Genomic DNA, 27550 nt, shown 5'->3' with positions numbered 1-27550 from the left:
CAGAATTTCTGACGGGGACCAGGGGTCGGCGATGCCCGCCACTCCTTTATCACGTGACTACCATATATCTTATGAGGACGATCAAGGTTCCGGCCGTTCCAGCGGAAAGATGACGGAAAGAAAAAAAGGCACCCGCCAAAGGAGGAGGTGAGTCATAAAATGTTGCACCAGACGGGAACATTGTCGCTCCCATTTTATCATGGGATGCCGCCATTTCCATCTCAGCAAGCGCATCCGACACGATGGCAGATAAAAGACCTCCGATCCAACACTCCGCTACGACCTCTTATGGCTTCTCTAACAGCCATCCCTCGCCCCGAATTTCCTCATCATCTGGTACCACATTCTGTCTCAACAATCACTTCCACAATCCCTCTCATCCTCCGGAACCTGAAGCCCAACCAACACCCTTAACGACTACCCAATCGCCCCTCTCTTTTCGGCGAGGGAGGGGAATGACATTTGAAGAAGCTCGTAAGGAAGGAATCATCAGTCAGCATGAGAGGAGCGGTGACTTTGACGGATTACCCATAAGTGATGATGAAATATCAACACTTCCCAAAAAGTTACGCCCGTATTATCGCAATTTAGCGCGCTTGCGCGAACATTACTTAGAAGTGGATGGGATTCTATCAGGGGAACTGACGCACAACATCGCGTTATCTTTTACTCCCTCGCGAACATACATGCAAAGATTAGGTGACCTCGAAGAAGAAGTGGCCAGTCCCAAAGCGGCAAGGAGAGATAGCTATTGGAGAACGAATGGAGCAAGGGGAGGGGATGGGTATGGGGACGAGAATGGAGATCCAGGAGAGGAAACACCATTATTAGCAGATGCCAAAGCTGAGAGAAGAGAGAAACTTGCTCGGTTAGCGCTCAGTAGTACGTTCCGCTCTTTGTTATAATCCTCGAGCCATAATCACACTTCTTCCAGTAAACACTATAGTTAACATCCTTCTTGTCGGAGGAAAAACCGCGGCTGTTCTCCACTCATCGTCTATTTCCCTTGCTGCTTCTCTTGTCGACTCCGCCTTAGATCTTTTAAGCACATTCATCATCCTAGGAACGAGTCTGGCAATAGGCATGAAGACAGATTCACACAAATACCCGACAGGGAAACGGAGGTTTGAACCATTAGGAGTGGTACGCCTCTCCTTTTTGAGCGCTGAAAGTGTATTAATGGACTGATAACCTCTCAACAGTTGATCTTCTCGGTAGCCATGATTGCTTCTTTCGTGCAGGTATTCATAGAATCATTTAAAAGGACTATTGGACCTCCCGAAGAAGATCCTATTAATCTTGGACCTTTAGGTGTGGGGTAGGTTTGCTGACTCTGATCGAGGAATAATTCACTAACATATAAACCAGAATTATGCTTGTCACAATCGGTATCAAAGCAATCTTGTACGTAGTCAAATTTATATCATGCTGAGCCTGTGCTAATACACAGACAGATGGGCTTGGTGCTCCCGTATCCCTTCATCCGGTGTGCAAGCACTTGCACAGGATGCAGAGAACGATGTGTTCTTCAACGCCATGTCTCTGGCTTTCCCCGTACGCAACACAACTAATCCCTATTCACCGAATATATACTTACTATACCTAAACAGTGGATTGGTTCGTTACTTCATTGGAGATTACTAGATCCAATCGGAGGTATGATCCTTTCGTCGTATATCATCGTGGAATGGATAAAAACTCTTCACGAAAACTTTGCAAACTGTGGGTTTCCAGCCAGTCCTCTCCTTACATCTTGTGTCAGATTGATTAATGCTGCATGCTTTGATGAATTGATTTAGTGTCTGGTAAAACTGCATCTGCAGACCAAATTACACGAGTACTGTATCTTGTCTCAAGGTTCAACCCAGTTTTGGAGATTGCAGATATTGAATGTTATCATATCGGGTGAGTAAATGGTTACCACTATAAAGAGTCTCCCACTGACAAGGTATTTAGAGATGATCTAATTGTGGAGGTGGATGTAATCCTTCCCAAGTCAAGCTCACTGCACTATGCACATGATGTCGGAGAGACTATACAGTGAGTATATGCCGACTTGGGTCTTTAGCTAGGTTGCTAACAGATGCACAGATGTGTGATAGAAAGGTCAGTCCTTGACCAGTATCTCTCTGCCGAGGTACTGAAATTCTGCAGCTTGGACGGCGTAATTCGAGCTTATGTGCACTGCGATTACTCCTCTTCCAACCCGTAAGCATCATCCCAACCCTCTTGACAGCGCCCATGCATGCGTCCTCTGACCTTTTTTAAACATCCGCACAGCCTACAGCACACATCCCGGACCCCGCAACCGTACCCTATCAACCGCTTCCAATCCTCTGGCGGCTCTTCTTCTGGCTCCGGATCCGGAACTCCTACACCTCGTCCGATACACTACCTTAACTCGAATACAATGGGTCTCGATGGCATAAATGAGATAACAGCACCGACGAGTACCAATCCAAAGTCATCTGGTGAGGGGGGTATAGGGCATGAAGGAGATAGACCTAGTTTTCAAGGGGAAGGGAGATGAAATCTGTACTCGACAGTATGCTGCAGCGCTCATAGCTTACTAATTAAGGACGAGACCTGCCATCCTCTCCAACGGTTTTATTGTTTATCCATCGCGATCGATCCAGCAGGTTTATGGAAAATGAAAGAGTCATTCATCGGAACGACATCCACCATTGCGAAGGAATGATAAAGGGGCGAGAAACGCTGATGACATCGAGGCGGCTACTGAAACATGTAAGATGAAGTCATTAATCACATAACAACTCCTTTTACTCCTTTCTGACAAGTTCTTTTTGCAATTTGCACCTCTTTCCCCATTTTATCAATTAATACACTTCGACGCTAGAGGTCTTGGAACTCCAATGGATCATTCTGAGTATTAAAACCATTTTTGGCTGAAATTGGAATCGATCAGGATGGTTCAGGTATTAACAGTCATCGTGCTTGCTTCATGAAAGAAACTGCGATCGATTTTACGTGTCCATCTTATGATTCTGTTAGTGAAATGATGTGTCATTGAATAGAATTCTAACTTCTAACTTTTTATTTGCAGAGATACCCTTGAATGCATATCAGACGCCTTTAAACATGAACAAAGACATAAATCTTGATTTGTTTCCTGTTCCTTGAAGGCGCTACTAAGGATCACCCACAAATATGGATACACCAATATCTGTGGCTGACGCTCATACCCCGCCTTTATAACCTTTATCAGACAAAAGTGAGGGACTTTTTGGAAGCCTTTGGATTCTCCCAGACAATCTATCTGCTCTTTGTGTACTACAGCCCGACAGAGCTGTCTTTTAATCGATGACCTCCATTGATTGCAGGGTTGCTTGCTATATCTCACTGAGAATCTCGTAAGTGACGTGAAGTTCGATAAGCGTTGTCAGTCATCTGCCGAGTTTGGCTGAAAAAATAGCTACGGCACGCATCACACTCCTCTTCAACCGCTTGATATGCAATTCCTTGGCCCGTCATGATAGGCACTAAGACATTGTACTGGGTATAGTCACGATCTCGCCAACCGGAAGGATAGCTAAAAGCTGACTGCATCCCAGACTCAAAATCACCGTAGATCACTCGGCTAGGGACCTCGCTCCGGATGGTAGAAGGTTGTGGGTTTAGTCTTGATGATGGAGCTGATACCGATCCCAGATGTGACGAGTCGCTAAGGTATTGATCGACTTCCTCTTCGGCCTCATAAGCTTGGGCATCAAAGGTGCCTTGAGCAGGATATATGTGAATGTCTCCGGCTGCGTCGCGAATCAATAAACCGCGATATCAGCTACTTTGGCGAGGAATATTATCAACTCAAGACATACTTCTTTCTGTCCTGATAAGGTAATCCATCATGCGCTGACGCAAGGAATTCGTGGAGGTGCCATTGTCACTGGAATTCTGCTGGCAAGTCATCTTGAGCAACCTATTTTTGAAAAGTTGAAAGTGACGACTCAAATAGGAAGAGAATCCGTTGCTTAACCGTGGGCCAACGAAATAAGCGCTTTATTATACCATCCATTTTTTACCAGTACGCCTTCGCTGCTCCCTTCGGGAGTCGACATGGTACAAAGGTCCTTGGCGGAAGATGAACCCTTCCTTTCAAATTTCCATTTTGCTTCTGATTACTATGCCCGATTCTCCAAAGGACGAATGTTTTAAGATGATTCTGGCGTGACGAAAACCGTTGAGACAAAAATAAATCTTTTGGAACTCCGATTTCTCTGTGTTGGAACACTTTGCGAAGATCAAAGTGGTGAAATTGTGGTATGACGAACGGTATGGATGTCCAGGTTCTCGTGAGCAGGGGCTATTGTCTCGGGTCTGGGTCTGATTCTGACTTTGATCCTGTTGAGAGGGGTTCGGCTACATGTAAGACATGGGAATTGGGAATTAAGAGCGGGGCTAGGAGGAAAAAAAAGGAGAACAACGTCAGCAGCATGTCCAAATCATGAAGAAAGGCAGAGAAGAAGGAAATGCGTACAGGTCTCAGTTTCTGAGTGATAATACGACCTCATTCGAGACCGAGCGTTCTTCTGAAGGGTTGGTGTTTTGTTGAGCCACGATGTGATATAGATGGGAGCTGTAATTGTATTGGTTATGCAGTAGTTGGATGTTGAGTGTTTGTAGTGGTTGGCGAGGATGAGGGGAGCAAGCAAGTCTCCTCAACTTTTATACTCAAAGTCTTGCCTTCCACGCTAACCCCGTAGAATAGATCGCCTCTTTTTAAGACAGTCATGCCGGCATCGAAAGCTGAGTTTTATATGAATTAGTGGGAAAGCCTGCCATTAATGTTCTCCGCTAACTGTTCCTTGGTGTCGTACCCGTCCTCACATTCACGTTCCTTGATCATGTAAGCCTCATATATTTCCTGGAAAGGTGAATGACAATGATAAGTTTGGGTGCATTATGGACAACGTTTCGCTTTGCATGCCTGCATCCCTACATTCGATGAGAATTACTGAATCTGTTGAGAGAAAAATATATGAATATGAATTAATTTGAAGTTGATCCTTTTTTGATGAGTTACTTTAAGCACCCTCGCAATGGGCTTTGTAAGCGTCAGCAGACAAGAGGTCATCAAACTCGGCGGGGTCGGAGAGCTTGACCTTGCAAAGCCAGCCTGTTAATCGACGATAGCCATGTTAGCATTACATGTCAAAACGATCAAGGGTATAAGGGTATGACGTACCGTCTTTCTCGGGAGACTTGTTCAACAAGCTAGGTTGGTCGGCAAGGGTCTCGTTGATAGACTCGACGACACCAGAGATAGGGGCATAGATGTCAGAGGCAGCCTTGACAGACTCGACAGCACCAATGGAATCTATACAACTGTGTATCAGCATCTAGTACCCTGTGTATATCTGCCAAGCATTCGCGCGACGACATGACGAAGCGAAAGGAACAGCTAAGCAAATGGCAAGACATACCACCCTGGGCGACCTCGGTACCTTCACCGGGCAACTCGACAAAGACGACATCTCCTAAAGCCTTCTGGGCGTACTCGGTGATACCAACGACACCGACGTTGGTCTCAGACTCAAAAGTGACCCATTCGTGGTCAGTAGTGTACTTGGCTGTGAAAGTAGAGCAATAGGCGATTGCAATGTACGCATCGGCACAGCGGTTAGGTGAAATGAGTGGTAAGGAGAGGAAAATGTTAGCTCAATAACGAGGGGTGACTCGGACCAATGAGATGGAGGGCGATACGCACTGGTAGAGACGAACCTGAGGGCAGAGAACTTGAGCGCAGAGGGCCTGGGCGCAATGCGAGTCCTGAGAGAGCCGGCGAGGGGTCGGGCGATGGGGCGGAGAGCAGAGAGCATCGTGAATGTGTTCTGTTTTGAGGTTGTTGAAAGAGGAATGAGAAAAAGGGATGGGGAGATGGATGTTGGGAAGGGAAGGGTTATTGGAAAACGAACACTCAATTTCCAACAACGAAGGTCGCTATCGGTGGAGGCAGGATTCGGGTCACTTTCCCTGCACAGTTTTGCCAGAATCGGGTGTCCATGGCTATCATATGTAGTATGCATGCGTCGTAGAAAACGACTAGGCACGATTTCATAAATGTGTAATGCATGACAATATCCATATGTAGTACACTGAGGCCTCTCTTCCACTACTTGATGAACCTGTTCATAAACTTCTTGTGGAACTCGCTTCTCAGCAAGTCATTGACGAACTCTCCCCTCTTGGGCTTATCGTCAATCCCAACAGCCTGGTTCTTGAAAATCAAGTCATCGTCCCATCTCCTCTTGACCGCAAATGTCGATGCAGACGATGTAGTCGACCGAGGGGTATCGGACGCAGTGCCGAGAGCGGCTTGGAGGTTCATCAGAGGGTTGCCTGTAGCGATCTCAGCTTCACGGGATATGGCTTCGCTGGAAGCTGCTTCAGCGTCCTACAAAACAACAAATGGCACAAGGTCAGTTTCCGGAAAAATAGGATAGGGGTAAGGGAATGGGACGCACGAGGCGGGCTTTTTCTTCGGCTCGTTCTTGCTTGATCTTTGCAAGTTCTGCCATTAATGCTGCTGTATCGTCCTCATCGTCCGAATCATCGTCACTACTGCTCAAAAAAGTCAGACCATGACCACTGCGCAATGCTTCACTACAGAAGAGCGATGAAAACTCACTCATCATCATCATCGTCTTCATCCTCATCATCCACTGCCTTTCCTTTCCCCTTACCCTCCTCTTCCCCCTCGTCACTCTCACTTTCATCGTCCTTATCCATCTCCGCAGCTTCTTCCAATATCTTCCTCCTCTTCGCTGCCGCCTCATCCTCCTCCCCGTCCCTCGCTCCTTCTATCCTCAGCTGCCCATCCTGCTGGGACCCCAACGGCGCCAAAGGCGGCAACCCCTCCGCCTTCCTCTTCTTCTCCAGTGACGCCCTCTCCGCTGCTAAGAGCTCCGCTTTCAAATCTCTTCTCGCGACATCTGAAGTGTTTGTCTGCCCCGGTTGACGGAACTTAAGTTTGGTATGCGCTGCGAGGGACAGCTTGGAGATTTGTTGAGAACCGGCTTTGGTTTCCCGGCCTTGGGCGGGGTTCCATGTGGGTCGATGGGCTTGGGACATGGTGAAGAATAAAGTTGGCTCAAAAAAACAGGTTGAATGGGGTTGAGACGGAAAGTGGAAAGGGGATATGCGAGAGGTTCGTTCTTCGACGCAAGAGTATTGGAAGAAATTGATTCCGTCGCGTCAATAACGTCTTTCGCTTGGACGGACTCCGGAGTTCGTGAAGATATGACAATCTTTCGTACTTTTTACTTTCGCAACTCTCAGACTCACTTTTGAGCCGCAAACGTAAATCTATCAGAGACAACTAGATCTTGCATGGAACACAACTCTACTCATAATTTTGTTTTTCTAAAACGCACAAAAGCCCTAAACTATAGACTCCTCACTTCTAAAGGCCAAATTGGTCCAAACCAATGTACTCGACACCCTTCTTCTCCTGAACTTCACCAATAACCCAAGCCTCCTCCCCATTCTCCTTCAAACTGTTCAACGCCGCGTCAACCTTGTCCTTGGCGACGATGATGATCATCCCCACACCACAGTTGAACGTCCTAACCATCTCCTTGGCCTCGACGTTCCCAGCCCGCATGAGCCACTTCCAAATCGCCGGAAGGCTGTAAGACGTCAAATCAAGCTTGACACCCAAGTTTGACGCAGAGGAGAAGATACGGGGGATGTTCTCTGTGAAACCACCGCCGGTAATGTGGGACATGCCCTTGTACAAGCTAGACTTGATACCGGGTAAGAGGGGCTTGATGTACACCTTGGTAGGGGTTAAGAGCGCATCGCCAACGGAAGTGTTCTTGTCCCATGGGGCGGTATCATGCAAAGCGAGGTTGGAGAGGGAAACGATTTTGCGGATAAGGGAGAAACCGTTGGAGTGGGGGCCAGAGGAAGAGAGAGCGAGGAGGACGTCGCCAGAGGCGATATCGGGCGTGGGGAGGATTTGTGCTCGTTCAACCACACCCACAGCAAAACCGGCAAGATCATAGTCGTCCCCGTGGTACATGCCCGGCATTTCTGCCGTCTCACCGCCGATCAATGCGCATCCAGCTTGGAGACATCCCTCGGCAATACCGGTGATCACATCCGAGGCCACAGGCACGTCGAGCTTGGAACACGCATAATAGTCGAGGAAGTAGAGAGGCTCGGCACCTTGAACGATGAGGTCGTTGACGCTCATCGCAACGAGGTCGATACCGACGGTGCTGTGTTTCCCATGGTCAAGAGCGACACGGAGCTTGGTTCCGACACCGTCAGTCCCAGAAACGAGGATCGGGTCCTTGTAGCCGGCTTTGGCAAGGTCGAACGCACCGCCGAACCCGCCAATGTCAGAGTCGGCACCAGGTCGTCGAGTGGCCTTGACGACGGGCTTGATAGCCTCGACGAGATCGTTACCGGCATCGACGGAAACGCCGGCAGCGGCGTAAGTGAGGCCCTTGGGCTCGGCGGGGGGTTCGGAGGAGAGAGCACGGTAAGCAATGTCTCGACGGAAGGTTTGGCCTTGGAAGGAGATTTGAGAGATGCCAGAGTAGGCGAGGTCGACGGCGGCGCGGAGGGTAGGGGCCGAAGCGCAGACGGCGAGGACACGGCCGCCGTCGGTGACCGTGACGTTGTCGGAGCGCTTAGTTCCGGCGTGGAAGACCTCAACACCTGTTTTTTTACATTGTTAGTTGATGCAAGGATGAGATGACCATGGACGTACCTTCAGGTGTAGGGTTAAGGGTCATAGGGAGGCCTTTGGGGTAAGAGCCGGGGTAGCCCTCGGAAGCAAGGACGACAGAGACAGCGTAGCCTTGCTTGTAGCCGAGCTTGACAGAGTCAAGACGGCGCTCAACACAGGCCTAGAAATTTGCCATCAGACATGGCGAGGTCAAATGAAAACTGAAAGAGAGAAACTCACAAGCAACACCTCGGCCAAATCAGTCTGCTCGTCAAGTAATAGCATCAAAGCCTGAGTCTCTGGGTCACCGAACCTGACGTTGTACTCCAAAACCCTAGGTCCATCGGCAGTGATCATAAAGCCGGTGAACAACATGCCAACAAATGGATAACCATCTTCCCTCATTCCCTTGATCGTGGGCTCGAGCACATCCTTGACACACCTCTCCATGATCTCCTTGGTAGCGATCGGGGCAGGAGCGTAAGCGCCCATACCACCAGTGTTAAGGCCAGTGTCACCCTCGCCGATACGCTTGTGGTCCTGAGCAGCAGGCATCGGCACGATAGTGTAACCATCGCTGAAAGCGAGAACAGAAATCTCAGGGCCGGAGAGGTACTCCTCAACGACAACCTCGTCGCCGGCATCTCCAAACTCCTTGTCGACCATGACGCTCTTCAAAGCAGCAAGAGCCTCTTCGTCGGTTTCGGGGATGAGCACACCCTTACCGGCGGCAAGACCAGACGCTTTGATGACACTTCGACCAGAGGTGAAGGGCTTGGACTTGATGTAGGCGACGGCATCTTCGTATTGGGTGGAGGTGAACGATCGGAAGGCGGCAGTGGGGATGTTGTGTCGGGCCATGAACTCCTTGCTGAGAGACTTGCTGCCCTCGAGCATAGCAGCAGCGGGTGAGGGGCCAAAGACGGGAATACCAGCCTTCTTGAACGCACCCTCGACACCATCGACAAGAGGTTGCTCGGGACCGGGAACGACGAGGTCAATGTTCTCTTTCTTAGCCCACTCTAAAATGGACCCGAAGGCCGGGGGAGCACCCCAAGGCAATGCGAGATTAGAGACCTTCCCGCCCATAAGAGCAGTACCGCCGTTACCTGGGCAAACGACAATACGAGCGACCCTGGAAGACTGGGCGAGCTTGAACGCGAGGGCGTGCTCCCTTCCGCCCGCTCCGAGGAGGAGGACGTTGAGATCTGATTTTGGCTGGGGGAAAGCGGTGATTTCGGGCATATCGCTCGATGAGGCTCGACCTATGCTCGAAAAAAAGAGTAGTCGATCCGAAAAAAGGTGGACTAATTTTGAGGCGAGATGTTGATATGCAAGGCACGACGGTGGGTGCCGCCTTTCTGTCGCGTGGCGACCACGTGTGCCACTCTCGGGAATTGGTGTGGGGTGTGGGGCTGCAGCTCCTGACGTATGCGGCTGGCTGGTATCTCGGTGTTGTGCGCACGGGCCGCGGCTGGTGTCCACTCACCTCCCATACACCACCATATCCTCTTTCCTTCCTCCTTCTTCCTTCCTTCTTCCACAGAATACCCATATACCACCATGTAAGTCGCCTTGCACCTATATTTCAGCTAGGCTCACCCGTCTAGGTCCGATATCGTAACCGTCAAGACAAAGCCCTACTCTGGCAAGTCCACATTCCCTCTGGACGGACCATAGCTAACGCTCCCTGACAGGCCAGAAGCCAGGTACATCCGGTCTTCGAAAGAAGGTCAAGATCTTCCAGCAGGAGCACTACACCGAGAACTTTGTTCAGGCCATCCTCTCTGCTATGCCTGGAGGTCCCGAGGGCAAGACCATTGTTGTTGGTGGTGATGGACGATACTTTGTGAGTGAGATCTATCGTTTGTACAGCGCAGACGTTGCGGTTCGGGAAGGAACTGGTGACTGATGCATGATTTTACTTCTCATTTTCTTATCAACTTTAGTCTCCCGAGGCTACCCAGATTATTCTCCGTATCGGTGCTGCCAACGGCATCAAGCACGTTATTCTCGGCCAAAACGCCATCCTCTCCACCCCCGCTGGTTCTGCACTTATCCGATCCCTCAAGACTGATGGTGGTATTCTCCTCACTGCGTCCCACAACCCCGGTGGTCCCGATAATGACTTTGGTATCAAGTTCAACACTCCCAATGGTGGACCTGCCCCCGAGGATGTGACCAACGCCATCCACGAGATTGCCGACAGCATCCAGGAATACAAGCAGATCAACTTGCCCGATGTAAGTTTGTTAAATCAAGCATGAGCAATGTCTAACACGGAGCAGCTTGATTTGTCCAAGATTGGCGAGTTCACCCATGGTCCTCTCAAGGTCACCATTGTTGACCCTGTCTCTAACTACATTGACCTCCTCAAGTCCATCTTTGACTTTGACGCCATCAAGAACTGGCTCCACAACACCACCCCCCGACCTACCGTTCTCTTTGACGCCCTTAACGGTGTCACCGGTCCTTATGGCCGAGCTATCTTTGTCGAAGAGCTCGGTTTACCCGAATCTTCCATCCAAAACTGTGTCCCCTCCCCCGACTTTGGCGGTGGCCACCCCGACCCCAACTTGACTTACGCTCACGAGCTTGTTGAGCGAGTTGAGAAGGAGAACATTGAGTTTGGTGCTGCCTCTGATGGTGACGGTGACCGAAACATGATCTATGGCAAGGGTGCTTTTGTCACTCCTTCCGACAGTGTTGCTATCATTGCCGATTGGGCAGAAAAGGCCATCCCTTACTTCAAGAGCGGTATCAAGGGCCTTGCCAGGTCTATGCCTACTAGCGGTGCCATTGACATTGTTGCCAAGGAGAGGGGTCTCGAAGTCTTTGAGGTGCCTACTGGATGGAAGTTCTTCGGTAACTTGATGGATGCTGGTCGACTTTCCATCTGCGGTGAAGAGTCTTTCGGTACCGGTTCGGACCACATTCGAGAAAAGGACGGTGTTTGGGCCATCGTCGGTGAGTCTTGCCTTTTATTTTACCCTCGTGGCATTACTAACAAAAAATGCAGCCTGGCTCGCTATCCTCGCTGCTGCGAACAAGGAAAAGCCCGGATCCGGCATCAACGACGTACTCATGCAACACTGGAAGAAGTATGGTCGATCCTTCTTCTCTCGATACGACTATGAAGAATGCGAGTCTGGACCCGCCGAGAAAATGATGTCCCACCTCAGCGACCTCTTTGCTTCTTCCGGCTTTGTCGGCTCTTCCCTGAAGGCCACTTCCTCTGACGCTTCCTTCAAGGTCGCGGAGGCTGACAACTTTTCGTACACTGACCCTATCGACGGCTCTGTCTCCACCAATCAAGGGTTGTACATCAAGTTTGAAGATGGATCAAGAATCATCTTCCGTCTTTCCGGTACAGGGTCTTCTGGTGCGACTATTAGGTTATATGTCGAAAAATACAGCAAGGATGAGAGCGAGTATGGGAACGATGCCCAGGTTGGATTGAAGCCGTTGATTGAGGTTGCTTTGAATATCTCCAAGTTGAAGGAGTACACTGGTAGGGAGAAGCCTAGTGTTATCACTGTGAGTTCTATCTATTCTTATCTCCAATTTTTGGTTACTGATGGAGGCTGGTCAACAGTAAACGGTCAGATGGGATAGAATACAGCTATAAGAATGAAAAGAAGATATTTTGAAAGGGAATGCATGTTTCCTGTTCGTACCCTATTTTTCTGCTTCTGCGGTACTTTTGCTTCTTTGGTCGATTATCTGTCTTGTCCTTCATTCTTGTCCGTATGATCTCCTGCCAAACTGAACCAGACCGCGATCACTCTCTGCATGATGGGATGCATGGCTGGACGGGGGTGGGATAATGATATCTGATTATATCATTAAACATACAATTTTGCGCAGAATAACGCACTGTTTGTTTGTTCCTCTGCTGTTTGTATTTCAAGACACCCTTCTCCCTTTCTCTCCCTCGGAAACTTATATGACACTATTGCCGCCAACTAGACCATCAGTCACATGCTCATTGCTCATTCACTTACCTTTACTTCTGATGGGCGTGTTTGTACGGAAAGATCTTACCTCAATAAAAGCGTTAATCTTTTAAGTCTTCAGTCTCCAATCTTTCGAATTGACTAGGATCACATGGGAGGCAAGTCCGCCTAGGCGATTTATCGGTCGCGGTGTGGAATAAGCAAAACAAATATCTGGAAAGAAAAAATATTAGGGCAGTACGTTTGTTGGCCATCCACCTGTTTTCCCGTGCAAAATGTGCTTTCCACTAAAAGAATTGTTCCCTTAGTAAGGTCAAGTATCCTCTTCACTCGGGCGAACTCATCTCTTCCCCCCAACCTCAGTCTCGTGCCCATCAGTATCCTTCACCTCGTTCATGCAGATACCATTCGACTGCAGTTCAAGGTCTGCCACCCCATGGAATCCTTCTGCAAGCCCAACAATGTGTCGGACACTGGTTATACCAGCTTTCACAGACCCTAACGCGAGTCTCGTCTTATCAAAAATATGAGCTCCAACAATATCTGTCTAACTGGTCTCAATGTAAGCACCTCGTATTAGCTTAACTCAACTCTCGTTTTCTGTCAGATCCTCGGCCTGCTGGGTCTTCGGCGGAGACCGCTCGCCACTTTACTGTCACTCATTCAGTAGTAGGTGCATTATTGCACCCCCAACCTCAGACATCTCAGCTGGTCAGCCTCCGGACTTTGCAGTGGCAATCCATCTTTTTCCGCCGTACTCCGTTCGCAATCGCAATTGCAATCCCGTTTACAGTCGCCCTCACACTCGCCACCAAACTCCCAACCCCAAAAGCACTCATTTAATTTTCCTAAAGCGCATTCAACAGTGATCCCGACGGTCGCGTCGGACTGGGAGGCCAGCCGGGAACTACGGGTTTATCGATCAGCGACCAAGGCGACAGTGTACGGCATGGAGATGGAAAGTGTTGGTCTCCCCAACGGAAGCCGAATCTGGTAAGAATCATCGTGTCTAACCTGTTCGAAATTGCATACAAAACCTGAGGCCACTTAAAAACCAGTCTGTACTCGCCGATTACTACGTTTACATAGTATTCATTCGACATTCATTATTACACAACGAATATTACGGACAATTCCAGCAAGCGACAAAAAAGGCCCTTCTGTAACTTCTACCAGTTAATTCTGCCTAGTAGAAGTTTCCACGCGGGGCTTGGGCTGAGGGTAGACCACTCAGTTACGCAGTCAGAGGGTTGGTCGGGGAGGGAGTTGGATTGGTGAACGAAACAGTCAGAGGGTTGGTTGGCATGAAAGGAAAGGGTTCGGTGATCGCGGATTCGAGGGTAGCCGCAGAAATAGTCATAGGGCCAGTTACCGCGGATTCGAGGGTAGCCGCAGAAATAGTCAGAGGGCCAGTTGGCTCGGATTCGAGGGCAGCCGCAGACATAGTCAGAGGGCTAGTTGGCAGGTAAGGAGTGGGATTGGTGAACGCGGATTCGAGGGTAGCCATAGAATCATAGGTAGTATCATCGACATCTTCGGTGCGATCGCAGGAGTTTAAGGAGTTTAAATAAACAGTGACATCGAATAATGTCAGTTTCAATCTGTACAGATATCAAATGGCAAAATGCTTACCGGAGCGCCTGTCAACGTCGACTTTGTCAACATCGACGCCAGAGCGCTTGTCAACGCCGACTTTGTCAACACCGGAACGCCTGTCAACATCGACTTTGTCAACACCGGAACGCCTGTCAACGCCGACCTTGTCGACATCAACACCGGAACGCCTGTCAACGCCGACCTTGTCAACACCGGAACGCCTGTCAACATCGACTTTGTCAACACCGGAACGCCTGTCAACGCCGACCTTGTCAACATCGACGCCAGAGCGCCTGTCAACATCGACTTTGTCAACATCGACACCCGAGCGCCTGTCAACATCGACTTTGTCAACATCGACGCCAGAGCGCTTGTCAACGCCGACTTTGTCAACATCGACGCCTGAAAGTGACATCGAATAATGTCAGTTTCAATCTGTACTACAGAGATCAAATGGCAAAATGCTTACCGGAACGCCTGTCAAAGACTTTGTCAACATCGACGCCAGAGCGCTTGTCAACGCCGACTTTGTCAACACCGGAACGCCTGTCAACGCCGACTTTGTCGACATCAACACCCGAGCGCCTGTCAACGCCGACTTTGTCAACATCGACGCCAGAGCGCCTGTCAACGCCGACCTTGTCGACATCGACGCCGGAACGCTTGTCAACGCCGACTTTGTCGACATCAACGCCAGAACGCCTGTCAACGCCGACTTTGTCGACATCAACACCAGAGCGCCTGTCAACGCCGACTTTGTCAACATCGACGCCTGAAAGTGACATCGAATAATGTCAGTTTCAATCTGTACTACAGAGATCAAATGGCAAAATGCTTACCGGAACGCCTGTCAAAGACTTTGTCAACATCGACGCCAGAGCGCTTGTCAACGCCGACTTTGTCAACACCGGAACGCCTGTCAACGCCGACCTTGTCGACATCAACACCGGAACGCCTGTCAACGCCGACCTTGTCGACATCAACACCGGAACGCCTGTCAACGCCGACTTTGTCAACATCGACGCCAGAGCGCCTGTCAACGCCGACCTTGTCGACATCGACGCCGGAACGCCTGTCAACGCCGACTTTGTCGACATCAACGCCAGAGCGCCTGTCAACACCGACCTGATCGACTGTTTCGATGCGATCACAGAGTTTGCAAAAGTGAAGCCGAATAGTAATGTTTAGTTCCCAAGCTGTACAACCGATATCAAGCAGCAAATGCTTACCATCGTTGCGTCGAGAGAGGATAGCAACACCTCGTCGAGCAGGAGCAATCTCGAGGGCACTAGCAGAGGCCACAAGAGAGGCGAGGATAGAGAAATAGACGATGGAAGAGCGCATTATTGTAGTGTGTATGGGAAGGTTTCAGGAGTTGTTCGAGTTGTTCGAGTTGTTCGTTAAGTGAGTAGGCGATGTTCATTGACGAAACAAGAGGAAGTCCTACACCCCCAGTCTTTATATACCTTGCAGGCAGGAAGTAAGGCCGCCGGATGCACTGCGCACCATCTCAATCAGCGTCTAACGGCCGGTGAGGAGACTGGATCTCAAGTTCTCGACCACCAACCCAACCTGCCTTCAAGCAGTCTTCCATTGAGTGGGAAGACGAACAATTCATGAGACCATTTGTTCCATCGGACCTAGATCCACAAACAAAGACATCAATGGTTGAGGGAGGAAGCAAGAAGCCTACTTTGGAAGACAGAAAAAGACTGTTACAAGAGTGAAAGCCAGATTACCTTTTTTGGCATAGCAGCTGTTGCGTTCCGAGATCGCCTTAGTTCTTCGAAGCACCGCAACTGTCCTACCAACTCTATACCCTTCTGCATAGGCCCATCTATTACAATTAACATTTCAAATGCATTGACGTCAAAAGCAGGATCTATGCAAAGTTCACCTCTGATAATTTGCTCAAGGATTACATCCTTCCCCCCCTATTTGCTGCTTCACTGCCGGTTCCGTTGAATTTATCGCGGATATTCATCATCTGCTGCTTTTCCAACTTTATCAGCAAGCCATTCCGTCTCTCCAACAAAACTTTATGTAGTATCATGCAAGCATGCATAAGCAGGTGGGGCCGAGCTTCTCCAATTTTTGCCTGGCAAGTAGGACGAAGGCAATGTAAAGTACGCCAACAGTTTATTATTAAAATATGCCAATGGTTTACTACGCGCGTAACTCCTCGACTAGCTTCCATGATCAAGACCTTAAGCGGCATGACTATGGAAGAGTACTTTGTTAGTAAAATATGCCAACAGTTTTGTAGAATATGCCATCAGTTTTTGAGGATGCACAACATGCGTTCAATCATTACTGGGCTTTGGCGCGTTTGTGATTGAACTGGGCCTGGAATAATGGGGCAAGTCAACTGTAACTTTGGTAAAAAAAGAAGGACTTGCTTGTGGGTCTGACAGTCAAGCACTTCCACTCTCTCTTGCTTGAATAGAGGTATGAATGTGTTCGATGGACTCATAGCGACATCGCCAACACAAATTCCTTCAAAGATACTAAGAGCAAACCAGGATTGCTGTACAGATCTGATAAGGGATCTCCGTCAGTGGCGGCCAAAAAGCCTAACCAGGCGTAACCAAATCTTTTCAGATGATCAGCCACACTTAATTATGGAAACTGGTTTCCGTGTGACTATCCATTTTTCATGTCCTTCCGAGGCCATGTGATTATGCTTGACCGACCGTGATCTCCGTCAGTTCCGCGGATGACGCCCACGCATGACCGTATCCCGCCGTACGGCCGTATATTGTGCATTCTCCGACAAGAGCGCCGGCACAACCACATCCTGCCCCAGAAGGCCACGAAATGTGTGTTCTAAAAAAAAATATCAATGGCTAATAATGATCGTTGGGTCTAGAACGACGAGTTACACTCTCATCTGTTATCTGAAAAGACGTATTAGTTCTGGATGTGAGCTCAAGTAATAAAGATCGAAGCCTATCTTCAGCGTACGGGACTGGTTAAAATGGTCCTCCACATGACGTTCCCTCTCGTCTCCTGCCATCCTGTAGATGTGTCTCACTAGCTGCACCTCCAACGGCGTCTGACTTCTTCCCATGCAAATCGAAAACTTTGTGACCTCCTCAACAATGCAGCAAGTCTCCTGATCTCTGCGCCGCTCATATGCAGAGGAGTGATCACCTTGTTTTGTCTTCGTCGGAGAACGAAGGGAGGACCCCAGAAAAAGGAATCTTGATTCCCATGATGAGCACTTTGATTGATTCGCTCACAGTAAAGGTCATCTCGTATTTTCTGCATCGCCGAAAGAAGAAGTTGATTTTACTTTCGAGAGAAACGGTTAGATACGTAAGGTAACAAACTAGAGTTACGATTGTCGATTTCACGCAAAGCTTCCTATTTTCGGCTGAAGGCGAGACATTGGTGATATGGTGTAGCGCAATCCACTTGCTCTTGCTGTTTTGTTACTCTTTAAGGCGGCTTGTGGTGACAGAGAAGAGACTCCAGTCATGCCCCAGACGATGTTGGTTAAAGTCATATTACGTATGTGTTTTGCGTTTCCATATTACGTATGTAACTTATTTACTGCCTCGGAAACTCGGATGCGGAATATTTGTAGGAGGTGCAAATGTGAACGAGTGGAACTAATGTCACGTGACATCATTCATGGTCGTTCCAGCAGACTGGAGTGGGCTCCACACAAAGCCCCTCACCGTGCGCCGCAGAATGAAGGTTGCAGAGTAACGACTGCTAAAAATGTAAGATTTCTACTACGTTCGATTTATTATGGTCGGAGACGGCCGGTGTCCGTTGAACTGACGGGCTGGGTGGAGCCCAGTTCCAGGTGGCTTGAGAACGAACTTAACTGGGATCTGCACTACTACTGACAGAGTCAGGCACGAGATTACACACCACGCGTTTTGGCGATCGATGCGAGTTGCTGTGTGAGGCGCGTGGGGCGATGTATCTTCGTTGACTGACCGTCAGGTGGTATCTCTATTGTCGCGACTCTTCTTCCTTCCTGCCTCCGTCCCCGTCATTCTTCCTACCAGCTCCTTTGCCACCCTCTTTTGCCACCCATCGCCCGTCCAGCCCACACAGCACACGTCACCCGAAGGGACCCGAGCGCAGATCCCTCTTTTGACACTTCCTTTCATACGTTACAATATCCTAGCGTACACCTCATCCAGACGGGCAGCTTCCCGCCGTCTTCCATCTCCCATTCCGGCCTTCATTTCTTCCTTCCTTCCTACTGCAGCACCATCTATGGACCAGCAATCATCTTCATATCCTCCTTCCTACCATGTTTCCACCCGTCAAGCTTTCGACTCCCAAGCTTCTTCTCACCACACTCGGGACTACCAGCGGCGGCGAGACGAGCGGCACGCTCAAAGAGACGCGGCATACGCTGGAGATGTAGAGCGGCGCGGTACTGAGAATCCTTATTGGGACCCAAGAGGCGCACCACCGAATGTGGGCGTCCAACAACCTCTGTACCTATCGCGTGCAGGAGATCGACCGATAGCGTCACGTACAGGCTCAGGCTCGGGCTCCTTGCCTTCAAGCCACTTGTTATCAGATGCCGAGCTAGGTGCGAGTCCAAATGTATTCGCATTACCGAGCAAAGAGGGGGGGTATCCTGAAGGGTGGACGAAGGAAGACGAAGAGGCGGAAAGGGAATTTATGAAGCGAGGCATGATTGATTGGAATGAGCTGAAAAGTTGGAGATTCTGGATAAGGAAAGAATGGTGGTGTGAGTGTTGTTAAACCTTTCCAGGGAGACACCTCGTTGATTTAAATATAGATTACTACATCATCCTAGCGGTGATCTGTGTGTTGGTGATTCTAATGTCTGTCTACCATGACGATGTGAGTCTTCCTCTGCAAAGGGGAAACCTTGAGCTAATACAAGACAAGATTGTCAATTGGATGAAACCAGCTGCCAATTGGATGAAAAAGTGAGCGTTAAATAATGATTCGCATACTCAAAACTTACACTATATAGCCTTACAGCAGGATGGGTCATTCCTATCGGTTCGTGCTTCTCTAACCCCTGCAACTCAACTAACTCCTTTCACAGCCGTCTTTTTCGTCATCTCCTTTCCTCCTCTCTTTGGCCATGAAGTAAGCCACCCCTCTCCCCACTGTTCAAATCCCTCAATGAATCCCTCACTGACCACAAACACCCTAGATCGTTGCAATCCTCGTCGGAGCCGTCTGGGGCCTCTGGATAGGTTTCGGCATCACCGCAGCCGGCACCCTCCTCGGTGAAATTGGAAACTTTTACGCATTCAAATATTGTCTCCGCTCCACAGCTGAAAAGTATGAGAAGAATAATATTAATTACGCTTGTTTGGCACATGTGGTTCGGGAGGGAGGGTTTTTCATTATTTTCGTAGCGAGGTTGAGTGCTATCCCAGGGTAGGTCGATTTTTATATCTCTCTCCCTCTTCTAGAGGCGATCAGATCAGGTTCGGGCCGTTGGATCAGTTGGAGGCTAAATGATGAAAATAAGGCATTTCACGACGGCAGTGTTTGCTACGTGCGGTATGAACATTTGGATCTTCACCCTCGCCGCTATCCTTTCGTTGCCTAAACAGGTGAGTAGATCAGCGGAAGCGGGGAATGAGGCGGACTACCTGACATTCTTTCTTTAGCTCATCGTAGTCTACCTCGGTGTCATGTTCGATTCTGAAGAAAAGAGTACAAAGGAAAAATGGATATCCCATGGTGTCCTTATCTTTGGGTTTAGTACGTCCCCTTGTCCCCCGTCCCACCCACCCCTCCCCCTGCCGTTCTTTTTGAGCTAACCACATTTCCAATAGTCATCACACTCTGGTCAGCATGGTACATCTGGCGTAAAATGCAACAAGCCCGCCTAATCGTATGGCGTCGCCGCCGGATTGAAGCAGCTGCGCAAGGGTTAGTGCTTGATCCAATCACTCTGACCGCTCGGCCTAGTAGCCATGCTGGAGGTCGTGTCGGAGAAAGCGGTGTACGTTCATCTGGATGTGACAGGGATGGGAACGGGGAGGATGGGTATAAAGAATGGGAACGGGTAGTTCCCACGATGGGACGGAATGGGGATGGGGAGGATGAAGCGCAGAGTCCTATTTTGAGAGAGCATAGGAGAGATGAGAGAGAAGGAAGAGTGGGGTATGGAGGGTTGGGCGTCCCCGGCGGCAGTGGTGGTGCGGGTGCGGATGCAGGGAGACATCAGAGTTATCAGAATCCTTATGATATCAGGTACGTCGCATAATCCCCCATTCCGCATCCCCCGTTCTCAGTCTGGACTCATCATCTAGAAGAAGATGGGCAAAACGCAAAAAGATTTGAAATAATCGCTAACACCCCGATTTGTAGGTACCAAAACGCCGATGAAATGTCTGTATATGACGTCGACGTGAATGGTCCACCGGTACATGCTGCGGGTGAGCGCGATATAACGTATGGGTATGGGTATCGACCGGCTGTGTCTTCCGAGACGTTTTTGCCACCGCAGCAGCAGATATCGGTGCAACGCCCACCCCAACTCCAGCATCAGCCTCCAGAGAAGCAGTCGTCAATTCTTTTTGTTCCACCCTACTCCCATTCGCAATCACAATCTCACCCACAAATCCATTCACAATCACGATCACAATCACACCTACATTCCCCATCAAACTCCCAACCCGAAGGAACAGTCGTCTATTTCCCTGAAGCACATTCGACAGGGATCGAATCTACTCCTGACGGGAACCTCGGACTGGCAGGCCAGTCAGAAACTACGGTTCATCGATCGGCGACCAAGGCAACAGTGTACGCCAAGGAAGAGGGAAGTGTGGCTTTTCCCAAACCGAAGCCAAATCGGATATGAGAACCTGTGGCTTTTTCAAGCTGGACATTTGAACGAAACATGATGAAATTCAGAAACGAAAGAGGGTAAATGGAATGAAAAAATATGATTTTTTTCTGATGACTTCCCAAGACGGGCCGCTTGATGCGATGCTGTAATGCGATTAGATTTATGATGTATGTTGTGACTTGTTTGTACAAAACATTCTGCAGGAGAGTCGAGCCTTGCATAAGTGAGCAGCAACAGCGCATAGCATATCTAACAACGAAGAGAGAAGCGTGAAAAGAGCGAGGCAGCTAAAAGAGTGGCATGCTTGGGAAGGGTATATAAAGAAAGTGAGGTAAAAGTATTTCTAAGTCCAAGATTGCAAAAATAGGGGGGAATGAGAAAGCAAAAAAAAAAAAAAAAAAACAAGTGTATTTTATTAACACAGCGAGAAAAACGTCTATCTTTACAAATATTATGAAAAAGAAAAAAGATATCAACAACTCCGACTCGTCAGTATCGTTTTCCATCAATCGTCGCTTGTTATGTCGTCTTATCGTGCAGTCGTAAGGGGATAACCAAAAAGATTAAGCCTTGCCCATTCCCATGGCACCCTTCAAGCTCTTCACCCATCCCTTCATCTTCTTGTCACCACCAGCTGTACCACTCCTCATACCAAACACACTCTCCGCAGCGGGCGTATTCGGTCTAGCAGGATGCTCGGTATTGCTGTTAGAAGCGGCATTATTGGCGGTTTCTTTCTTCACACCCTTTTCTCCTCTCAGAGTCAATCTTGACGACCGTCTTTCCACTTTCAAACTTTCCCTCGCACCTGCTCCTGCCCCAGATCCTTGAGCATGACCGTCCACGCTCGAGGCAGGTTTTCTGGAGAGGTCAACGATATGTCTCTCCCTTTCTCTTGAATCGCCCAACAACGCCCTCGCCCGTTCGCGTAGCGAAGCCATAGATGATGAGGGTTTCACTCCTTTTCGCTGATACGATGGAACGTTGATATTACTGCTCGTCCATCCTGCGCCTTGTTTGGTCACGCCTGGTTCGCCAGAGAGCAGAGTCTCGTATCGAACTCGACGAGGGGAGGCGTACGCAATGGTATTAGTGTCGGATCGGGTTCTGTTATTGTTGTGTTGGGCAGCGGTGTCATGATCCTCGTCGGCATCAGGATCGTATTGAGGTCCAGCGACAAAATTGGGAGAAGAAGTCATGGGCATTGTATTAAAGTTGCGGAGATTGGATTCAGATTTGCGGTGTGGCATCTTGCTCTGCCTTGCTGCAGCGGCTGCGGCTCCAGAGATGGACCCGCGAAGAGCGGGGGTAGACGGCACGCCGCGAAGGGTCTGCGCTGGGGGCTTGAGTGATACAAGTTGATGGTTCGGATCGGCTATAAGATAAAATATAATTGTCATCAACAATAATTACACTTTCAAAGTGAATGAGGACTTACGTGTACTAGACCTCGACCCGGCCTTCTCCTTTTCCCCCCCAAACAACTTCAAAACATGCCCCACCGTCGGTCTCTCCTTTTTCCTCCTCCCCTGCTGCTGCTCTTCCAACCAAGCATTAGCAGCTTGAATCTTCTCTTCCGCTTCTGCATATGTCATCCATCTGGGCGGGGTAGCAGGTTCCACCTGAACAGAGCTTGTGCGCAGGTGCGATGGGATAGCGGTAGCTTTATCTGGGGTCACACCAAAGCGATGGACGACCGTTGCTTGAATGACACTACTGCTCGTGGATGGATCGGCAGTGGTGAGTTCGGCCGGGAGGGAGAGGACGGGTAAGCCGGGCTCACGGCCTTCGGCAACGGCTTTACGCGCGTCTTCAATGATTGTTTCAACATTTTTTATCCAGGAAGCCATTTTGTCCAACCGGTTGTCCATAGCAAGGGCTTCAATGGATTTCGTACGTGTCAAACCTGAGGCGGAGGCAGAACGGGAAGCAGTCGAATCTTGAGATGTTCGCTTAGAAACGTCGGGAGCAGACTTGATCTCCGCACTGCAACGGGCTTGGTGTATCTCGACAGGCGTAGCTGCTCTCGACGCCGGTTGGCCAGGATGGGCGTGGGCATGGGCATTCCGGATGAGCACAGTCGACTCTTTCAAAGTCTCCACAACATCATCTCCACGTCCCAACTCTGTCGCACTGTCTGAAACTCGCCTAAACCTCACAAGCTTCTCCTGGTCCGAAACAATGATTTTGTCCCTCAACTCAGCCAAAGGTGACTCATCATCTGAAGCGGGGAATACTTTGCCTGTGGTAGCATCAATCTCGGTGCGTGGGCTGACACCTTGTCGTCTGGTCTTTTGTGGAGACGGAGTTGGCACACACAAAGTGCTGGCACATTTTTCTCGGGCTTTAATACAAAGATTGCGTTGGTCAATGTTTATGTTCTGAAGGAGTCAATTGAAGGTACTCACGCGGTGACATAGGGGGTGCCATAGGTTTCTGTATCTTCTTCTCTTCATTAATCTTCTCCTTACCACTCGCAAGGGCAAAGCCAGTTCTGTCCAATCCTAGACTCCTCCTTTCATCGCCTTTCTCCGTCTTCCCTTTCTCGCCATTAGCCAATGCTTGTGCTGAATCGAGACTTGTCGGCCTCGCCGCTTCTTTCTCAACAGTGGCAGGTGGTTCGGGAGCAGGCCGCTTAATAGCTCCAAACGCCTCTTGCGTCTTTTCCCTCTGCGAATCCGTATAGTGCTTATGCGTACCTTCGAGTGAACGCATAGTACGAAGGACTGCGGCTTCCTTATTCTCTGGGGCATCATCAGAGGAGAAGGTAGAGATGCGTTTGTCCTTGGTTTCTTTGAATGTCTGGGCGGATGTAGCTCTTGAAAGCTCTTTCGAGGTTCTGCCGTCATTGGCGGTGCTGCCGGTTGTTGTTGTCGGCGGATTGGCAGAGTTTGGTCGGGATAGGTTGGTAAGTTGAGAATTAGAAGTACGGGGCACGACCTTCTTGTCTGCTACCATCAATAAAAGAAAAAGCTCGTCAGCACAAACTCAAAAAGTCTTCTCAGATCGGCCACGTACCGATGTACGAATATTCCTTGATCGTGAGTGGCTGAGCGGGCTTTGTCATCTTGGTAGCTACGTAAAAGTCAAGGCCAATCTCATCAGCTCAAATTCCTTCACACGTCGAGCTGCCAAATATCAATGAAAGACTGCTTACGAGTCGGGTCCTCGCCCGCATCCTTGTCGTGCCCTTCCTCCTCCATCCTCAGCTTCTTAATGACCAACTTGCTCTGCTTTTTCTCCTTTTCCTTCTCTTTCCCTCCACCAACTTCCACATGCTCATTCTCCTTTCCACTACCTATTCCGGATCCTACTCCAGAGCCCAGATCATCACCATCTCTTTTCGGCTTCGAGACAGAAGTGTGCTGCTTGATAGATTCGCCGAGGGCGGGAGTCGTAGAGCGGACGCGGAAGTGAGAGTGGGGGTCATGGGATGTGGCATGGTCGCGTTTGGCCTTGCGTTTGGATTTACGTTTCTCCTTTTCCTTTTTCTCCTTTTCCTTCTCCCTGTCATCCTTGGTCAGGGTATGATCCTCTGCCGCATGGGTTTGAGCAGGAGGAGCAGGAAGAGGTTCTTCCACATCAAAGCTCGCTGCAGCCCTGACAAAGTGGGGCGTGATAATTACGCTGGGCGCTTCAGGCTGCAAAGCCGGATGATGGTACGCTTCCATCGCAGTGACACGGTATACCGGATCAGGGTTGATCATCTGGCGCAACAACGTCTCGATACCGGATGGAATGGACCACTGGCCTACCCATTGACCTTTGCGAGTACGCTCATAGTAAATGACGAGTTCTTCGGGGGTGGAGAACTGTTCTTGGTCGTCGGCTTCAAAGGGTGTCCTGCCAATGAGTATTTCAAACATTGTGATCTACGCAAGCCCATTGTTTATCAGCCCAGTTCATCTCGAGGCTCGGAAGGAAAGAGGAGCTTACGCCTAGAGACCAGACATCAGAAGCACGCTCATCGTGCGGCATACCCTTTGCTCTCTGGGGATCAAGGTACTCTGGTGTCCCCCAACTAATCGAGCTTAAAAAACTACCTCTTGCGCCGACATCCCATTTCTGGGCAAAACCAAAATCGACCAAGACGGGAATATCATTATGACTCAACAAGACGTTGGCGGGTTTGATATCGTTGTGGGTGATACCGCGTTCGTGCAGGTAACCGACTGCAGAGGCGAGTTGGCGAAAGTAAGGGGTTGCGCGTGAAGGAGGAAGACAGACGGGGATGAGGTGGGAGAGGTGCGGCATGATAACGCTGCCGTGGGTTTTTAGTATACGTCGGGAGGGGCATAAGGAGAAGACTTACAGAGCATAACTTGGAGTAATGACAAAGGATTCAAATTGGATGATACTCGGGTGAGGCTCATGTCGAAGCGCTCGAATGATCTTCATCTCGCCCCAAAGCGCTCTGACTCTTGCAGCGGTAGTCTATGAATTGCCTTGTTAGCCAAGCTCCTAGCCTCTAGAGACAGGACCCACTGCGGTCTTACTCCTATGAACAAGCTTGATAGCAACTTTACCACCCGCACCGCTGCCTCCACTAGCAGCCGCCTGTTTTCCTAGCTTAACAACCCCTCCGGGTTCTGACAGTTGACTGCTCCTCGCATGTTTTGGCTTGCACAACCATACACTCCCCCAGTTGCCGAATCCGATTTCAGAGATGAACGTGAATCGATCCGAAAGCTGCTGGTCGGTAAGGGAGAAGATATCGTCAGCGCCAGAGGTAACCGTGGCAATGTTTGGATGGAGGGTATCTTCCCCTGGAGGATGGAATTGGGTAGGGGGTTGGTATGGTTCAGTGTGTGTGATTTGTTGGGTCAGTTGTTGCTGCTGATGGGCATTTTCGGATGAAACAAGGGTTGAAGCAGACATGTCATCTTTTTCCGTGTATTCACCAGGACTTGCCGACATCGCACTATTGTACGATACAGTGTCGAAATCCATCTGTTTTGTTGGAGGACTGGGAGTGGCAGAATCATACGTAAATGCCGATCGAGAGTCTGTGCGCGAGATGGCAGACGCCATAGTGGAAGTAGACGAGGCGAGGTTGGCGGTGGACGGTGAAGCAATAGGGGAGAGGTGGGTGGGTCTGGAGGCTGCGACTGCGAGGCCTAGCCTTTGGCGGAGGTTGGATTTGGATTTGCGAAGCACTGGCTGGGCCATGGTGGGCAGTTGGGTCGTGAACGAGCGACGTGAGGCGGGTTGCTGTTTTTGTTGTGGGTCTCTGGCACAGGAAGCAGGCAGTAAGTATCAAGCAAGGGACATATGCGGTCGTGGATGTGGTCGTGGTGGATCGTTAATGAGCGTGAGGCCGGCAAGAAGGCAAGTCTGGGGTGAGCGAGGAAGGGAGAAAGAAGAAAGAAGAAAGAGAGATGGAAATGGGATTGATGGGATGTTGTTTATCATTAAAACAAGGATGGGGCGCCGTTTGCATTTTCCTTGTGGTGGTGATGGATGGAAGAGTCGCCCAGCGAAACACACAACAGTTCAGGGCATCCACCCACAAGTCAGTCGCGTCATCCTCACACCCATCCTGCCACACGTCCGCCCACACTTCCCGTCTCCTGGCGTGCATCTGTCCTTGGCGGTATGCAGCGGTCCTCTGCAATGCCATACATCCCATGCCAGCGCTCGCCTCAGCAGGACGTCTCCTGAAAGTGTCGAGAGACAGATGTGGCAGCCACGCACCTCGACTCGGGCCCATCACGCATCTCGCACGGCTCACCGCGGGTCTTGATTCACCCGCCACCCCGTCCCCTCCTTCTACCTCTCCTGCCCGCCCCGAGTCTCGCTTCTTGCCATCCGCATCGCATCCATTCTCCATTTGCATCCTTCCATCCTTGCCTTATCCTGACTGTCGTCTGTTGTCCGCTGTACAGTTTGTACTGGCCCTTGCTGCCTGCCGTTTGTCCTTGCTGTCTGCTATCTGTCGCTGTTTGCCGCTGTTTATCTCCCATTGCATTTTCGGCGGCGCGGCTAGATCGCTGTGATCGGCCAGAGCGCGGCCCAGAGGAAACGAGCCGTCCACATCGCCCACGACACCGTCCTTTGGCACCGCCTCTCGCGTCTAGCATCCGATGTCTATCACCCAGTACGCCCTGTTCCAGCCATTTGGTCTGAGCCCCGATAGTCCTTCATCTTGATGTTTCATAGGCATAAACTCACAGTTGTTTGTCCGAATAAATGGCCTTTCTCTTGCCTCTCTATCCTCCCTATCCTTTCTCCGTTCCCAATAACCCTAGTCCCAGGTTTACCATCCTTACTTTCTATATTCCAATACCCAAGGCATAAAACCTGTATTCTACACCGGCCTTCGTTTGACAAAATCCGCTTTTCATCTTATTCGCAAGGGCATCGCGATTGTCTTCATCATTTCATCGGTTATCGGTTATAACCTATTTATTGCGTATAAATTGATCATGACGATCACACGTTCCTGCTTTTATTTTGACCCTGCCATTCGACTACTTCCTTCTCTTCCTC

At 49.7% G+C, this 27550-nt stretch overlaps 8 protein-coding genes across 8 annotated transcripts; 3 read left to right on the top strand and 5 right to left on the bottom strand.

Moving 5' to 3' along the window:
* Window positions 1–242: 242 nt before the first annotated feature.
* CNBN0450 (hypothetical protein) lies at window positions 243–2530 on the top strand (the record flags this gene model as incomplete). Its single annotated transcript, XM_766771.1, has 11 exons — window positions 243–882; window positions 935–1143; window positions 1203–1318; window positions 1369–1404; window positions 1455–1554; window positions 1611–1722; window positions 1800–1905; window positions 1957–2040; window positions 2092–2106; window positions 2155–2208; window positions 2281–2530. 11 exons carry the CDS (start codon window positions 243–245, stop codon window positions 2528–2530), a joined length of 1722 nt encoding a protein of 573 aa, XP_771864.1.
* Window positions 2531–5042: 2512 nt separating this feature from the next.
* Window positions 5043–5837, bottom strand: CNBN0440 (hypothetical protein; the record flags this gene model as incomplete). The annotated part of the gene is made up of 4 exons (XM_766770.1): window positions 5043–5134; window positions 5204–5335; window positions 5442–5588; window positions 5726–5837. 4 exons carry the CDS (start codon window positions 5835–5837, stop codon window positions 5043–5045), a joined length of 483 nt encoding a protein of 160 aa, XP_771863.1.
* A 293-nt stretch (window positions 5838–6130) lies between these two features.
* CNBN0430 (hypothetical protein) lies at window positions 6131–7089 on the bottom strand (the record flags this gene model as incomplete). The annotated part of the gene is made up of 3 exons (XM_766769.1): window positions 6131–6412; window positions 6483–6582; window positions 6647–7089. The coding sequence occupies 3 exons, from the start codon at window positions 7087–7089 to the stop codon at window positions 6131–6133; spliced, it is 825 nt and encodes a 274-aa protein (XP_771862.1).
* Window positions 7090–7420: 331 nt separating this feature from the next.
* Window positions 7421–9940, bottom strand: CNBN0420 (hypothetical protein; the record flags this gene model as incomplete). The annotated part of the gene is made up of 3 exons (XM_766768.1): window positions 7421–8685; window positions 8738–8876; window positions 8936–9940. The coding sequence occupies 3 exons, from the start codon at window positions 9938–9940 to the stop codon at window positions 7421–7423; spliced, it is 2409 nt and encodes an 802-aa protein (XP_771861.1).
* A 318-nt stretch (window positions 9941–10258) lies between these two features.
* CNBN0410 (hypothetical protein) lies at window positions 10259–12293 on the top strand (the record flags this gene model as incomplete). The annotated part of the gene is made up of 7 exons (XM_766767.1): window positions 10259–10260; window positions 10306–10343; window positions 10393–10544; window positions 10645–10938; window positions 10984–11662; window positions 11715–12232; window positions 12291–12293. Coding segments are annotated over 7 exons (1686 nt in total).
* A 1954-nt stretch (window positions 12294–14247) lies between these two features.
* Window positions 14248–15591, bottom strand: CNBN0400 (hypothetical protein; the record flags this gene model as incomplete). Its single annotated transcript, XM_766766.1, has 4 exons — window positions 14248–14649; window positions 14717–15001; window positions 15106–15380; window positions 15477–15591. The coding sequence occupies 4 exons, from the start codon at window positions 15589–15591 to the stop codon at window positions 14248–14250; spliced, it is 1077 nt and encodes a 358-aa protein (XP_771859.1).
* A 2892-nt stretch (window positions 15592–18483) lies between these two features.
* On the top strand, window positions 18484–21073 carry CNBN0390 (hypothetical protein; the record flags this gene model as incomplete). The annotated part of the gene is made up of 10 exons (XM_766765.1): window positions 18484–18970; window positions 19022–19086; window positions 19135–19175; window positions 19223–19251; window positions 19298–19341; window positions 19409–19638; window positions 19733–19817; window positions 19875–19968; window positions 20043–20463; window positions 20581–21073. The coding sequence occupies 10 exons, from the start codon at window positions 18484–18486 to the stop codon at window positions 21071–21073; spliced, it is 1989 nt and encodes a 662-aa protein (XP_771858.1).
* Window positions 21074–21624: 551 nt separating this feature from the next.
* CNBN0380 (hypothetical protein) lies at window positions 21625–26230 on the bottom strand (the record flags this gene model as incomplete). The annotated part of the gene is made up of 8 exons (XM_766764.1): window positions 21625–22436; window positions 22500–23405; window positions 23470–24012; window positions 24080–24136; window positions 24219–24933; window positions 24998–25322; window positions 25374–25495; window positions 25547–26230. 8 exons carry the CDS (start codon window positions 26228–26230, stop codon window positions 21625–21627), a joined length of 4164 nt encoding a protein of 1387 aa, XP_771857.1.
* Window positions 26231–27550: the final 1320 nt, after the last annotated feature.

This window comes from Cryptococcus neoformans, chromosome 14 (assembly GCF_000149385.1).
Source record: "Cryptococcus neoformans var. neoformans B-3501A chromosome 14, whole genome shotgun sequence".
NCBI classification, from domain to species: Eukaryota; Fungi; Basidiomycota; class Tremellomycetes; order Tremellales; family Cryptococcaceae; genus Cryptococcus; species Cryptococcus deneoformans.
This window is presented reverse-complemented; position numbering and strand designations above follow the sequence as displayed.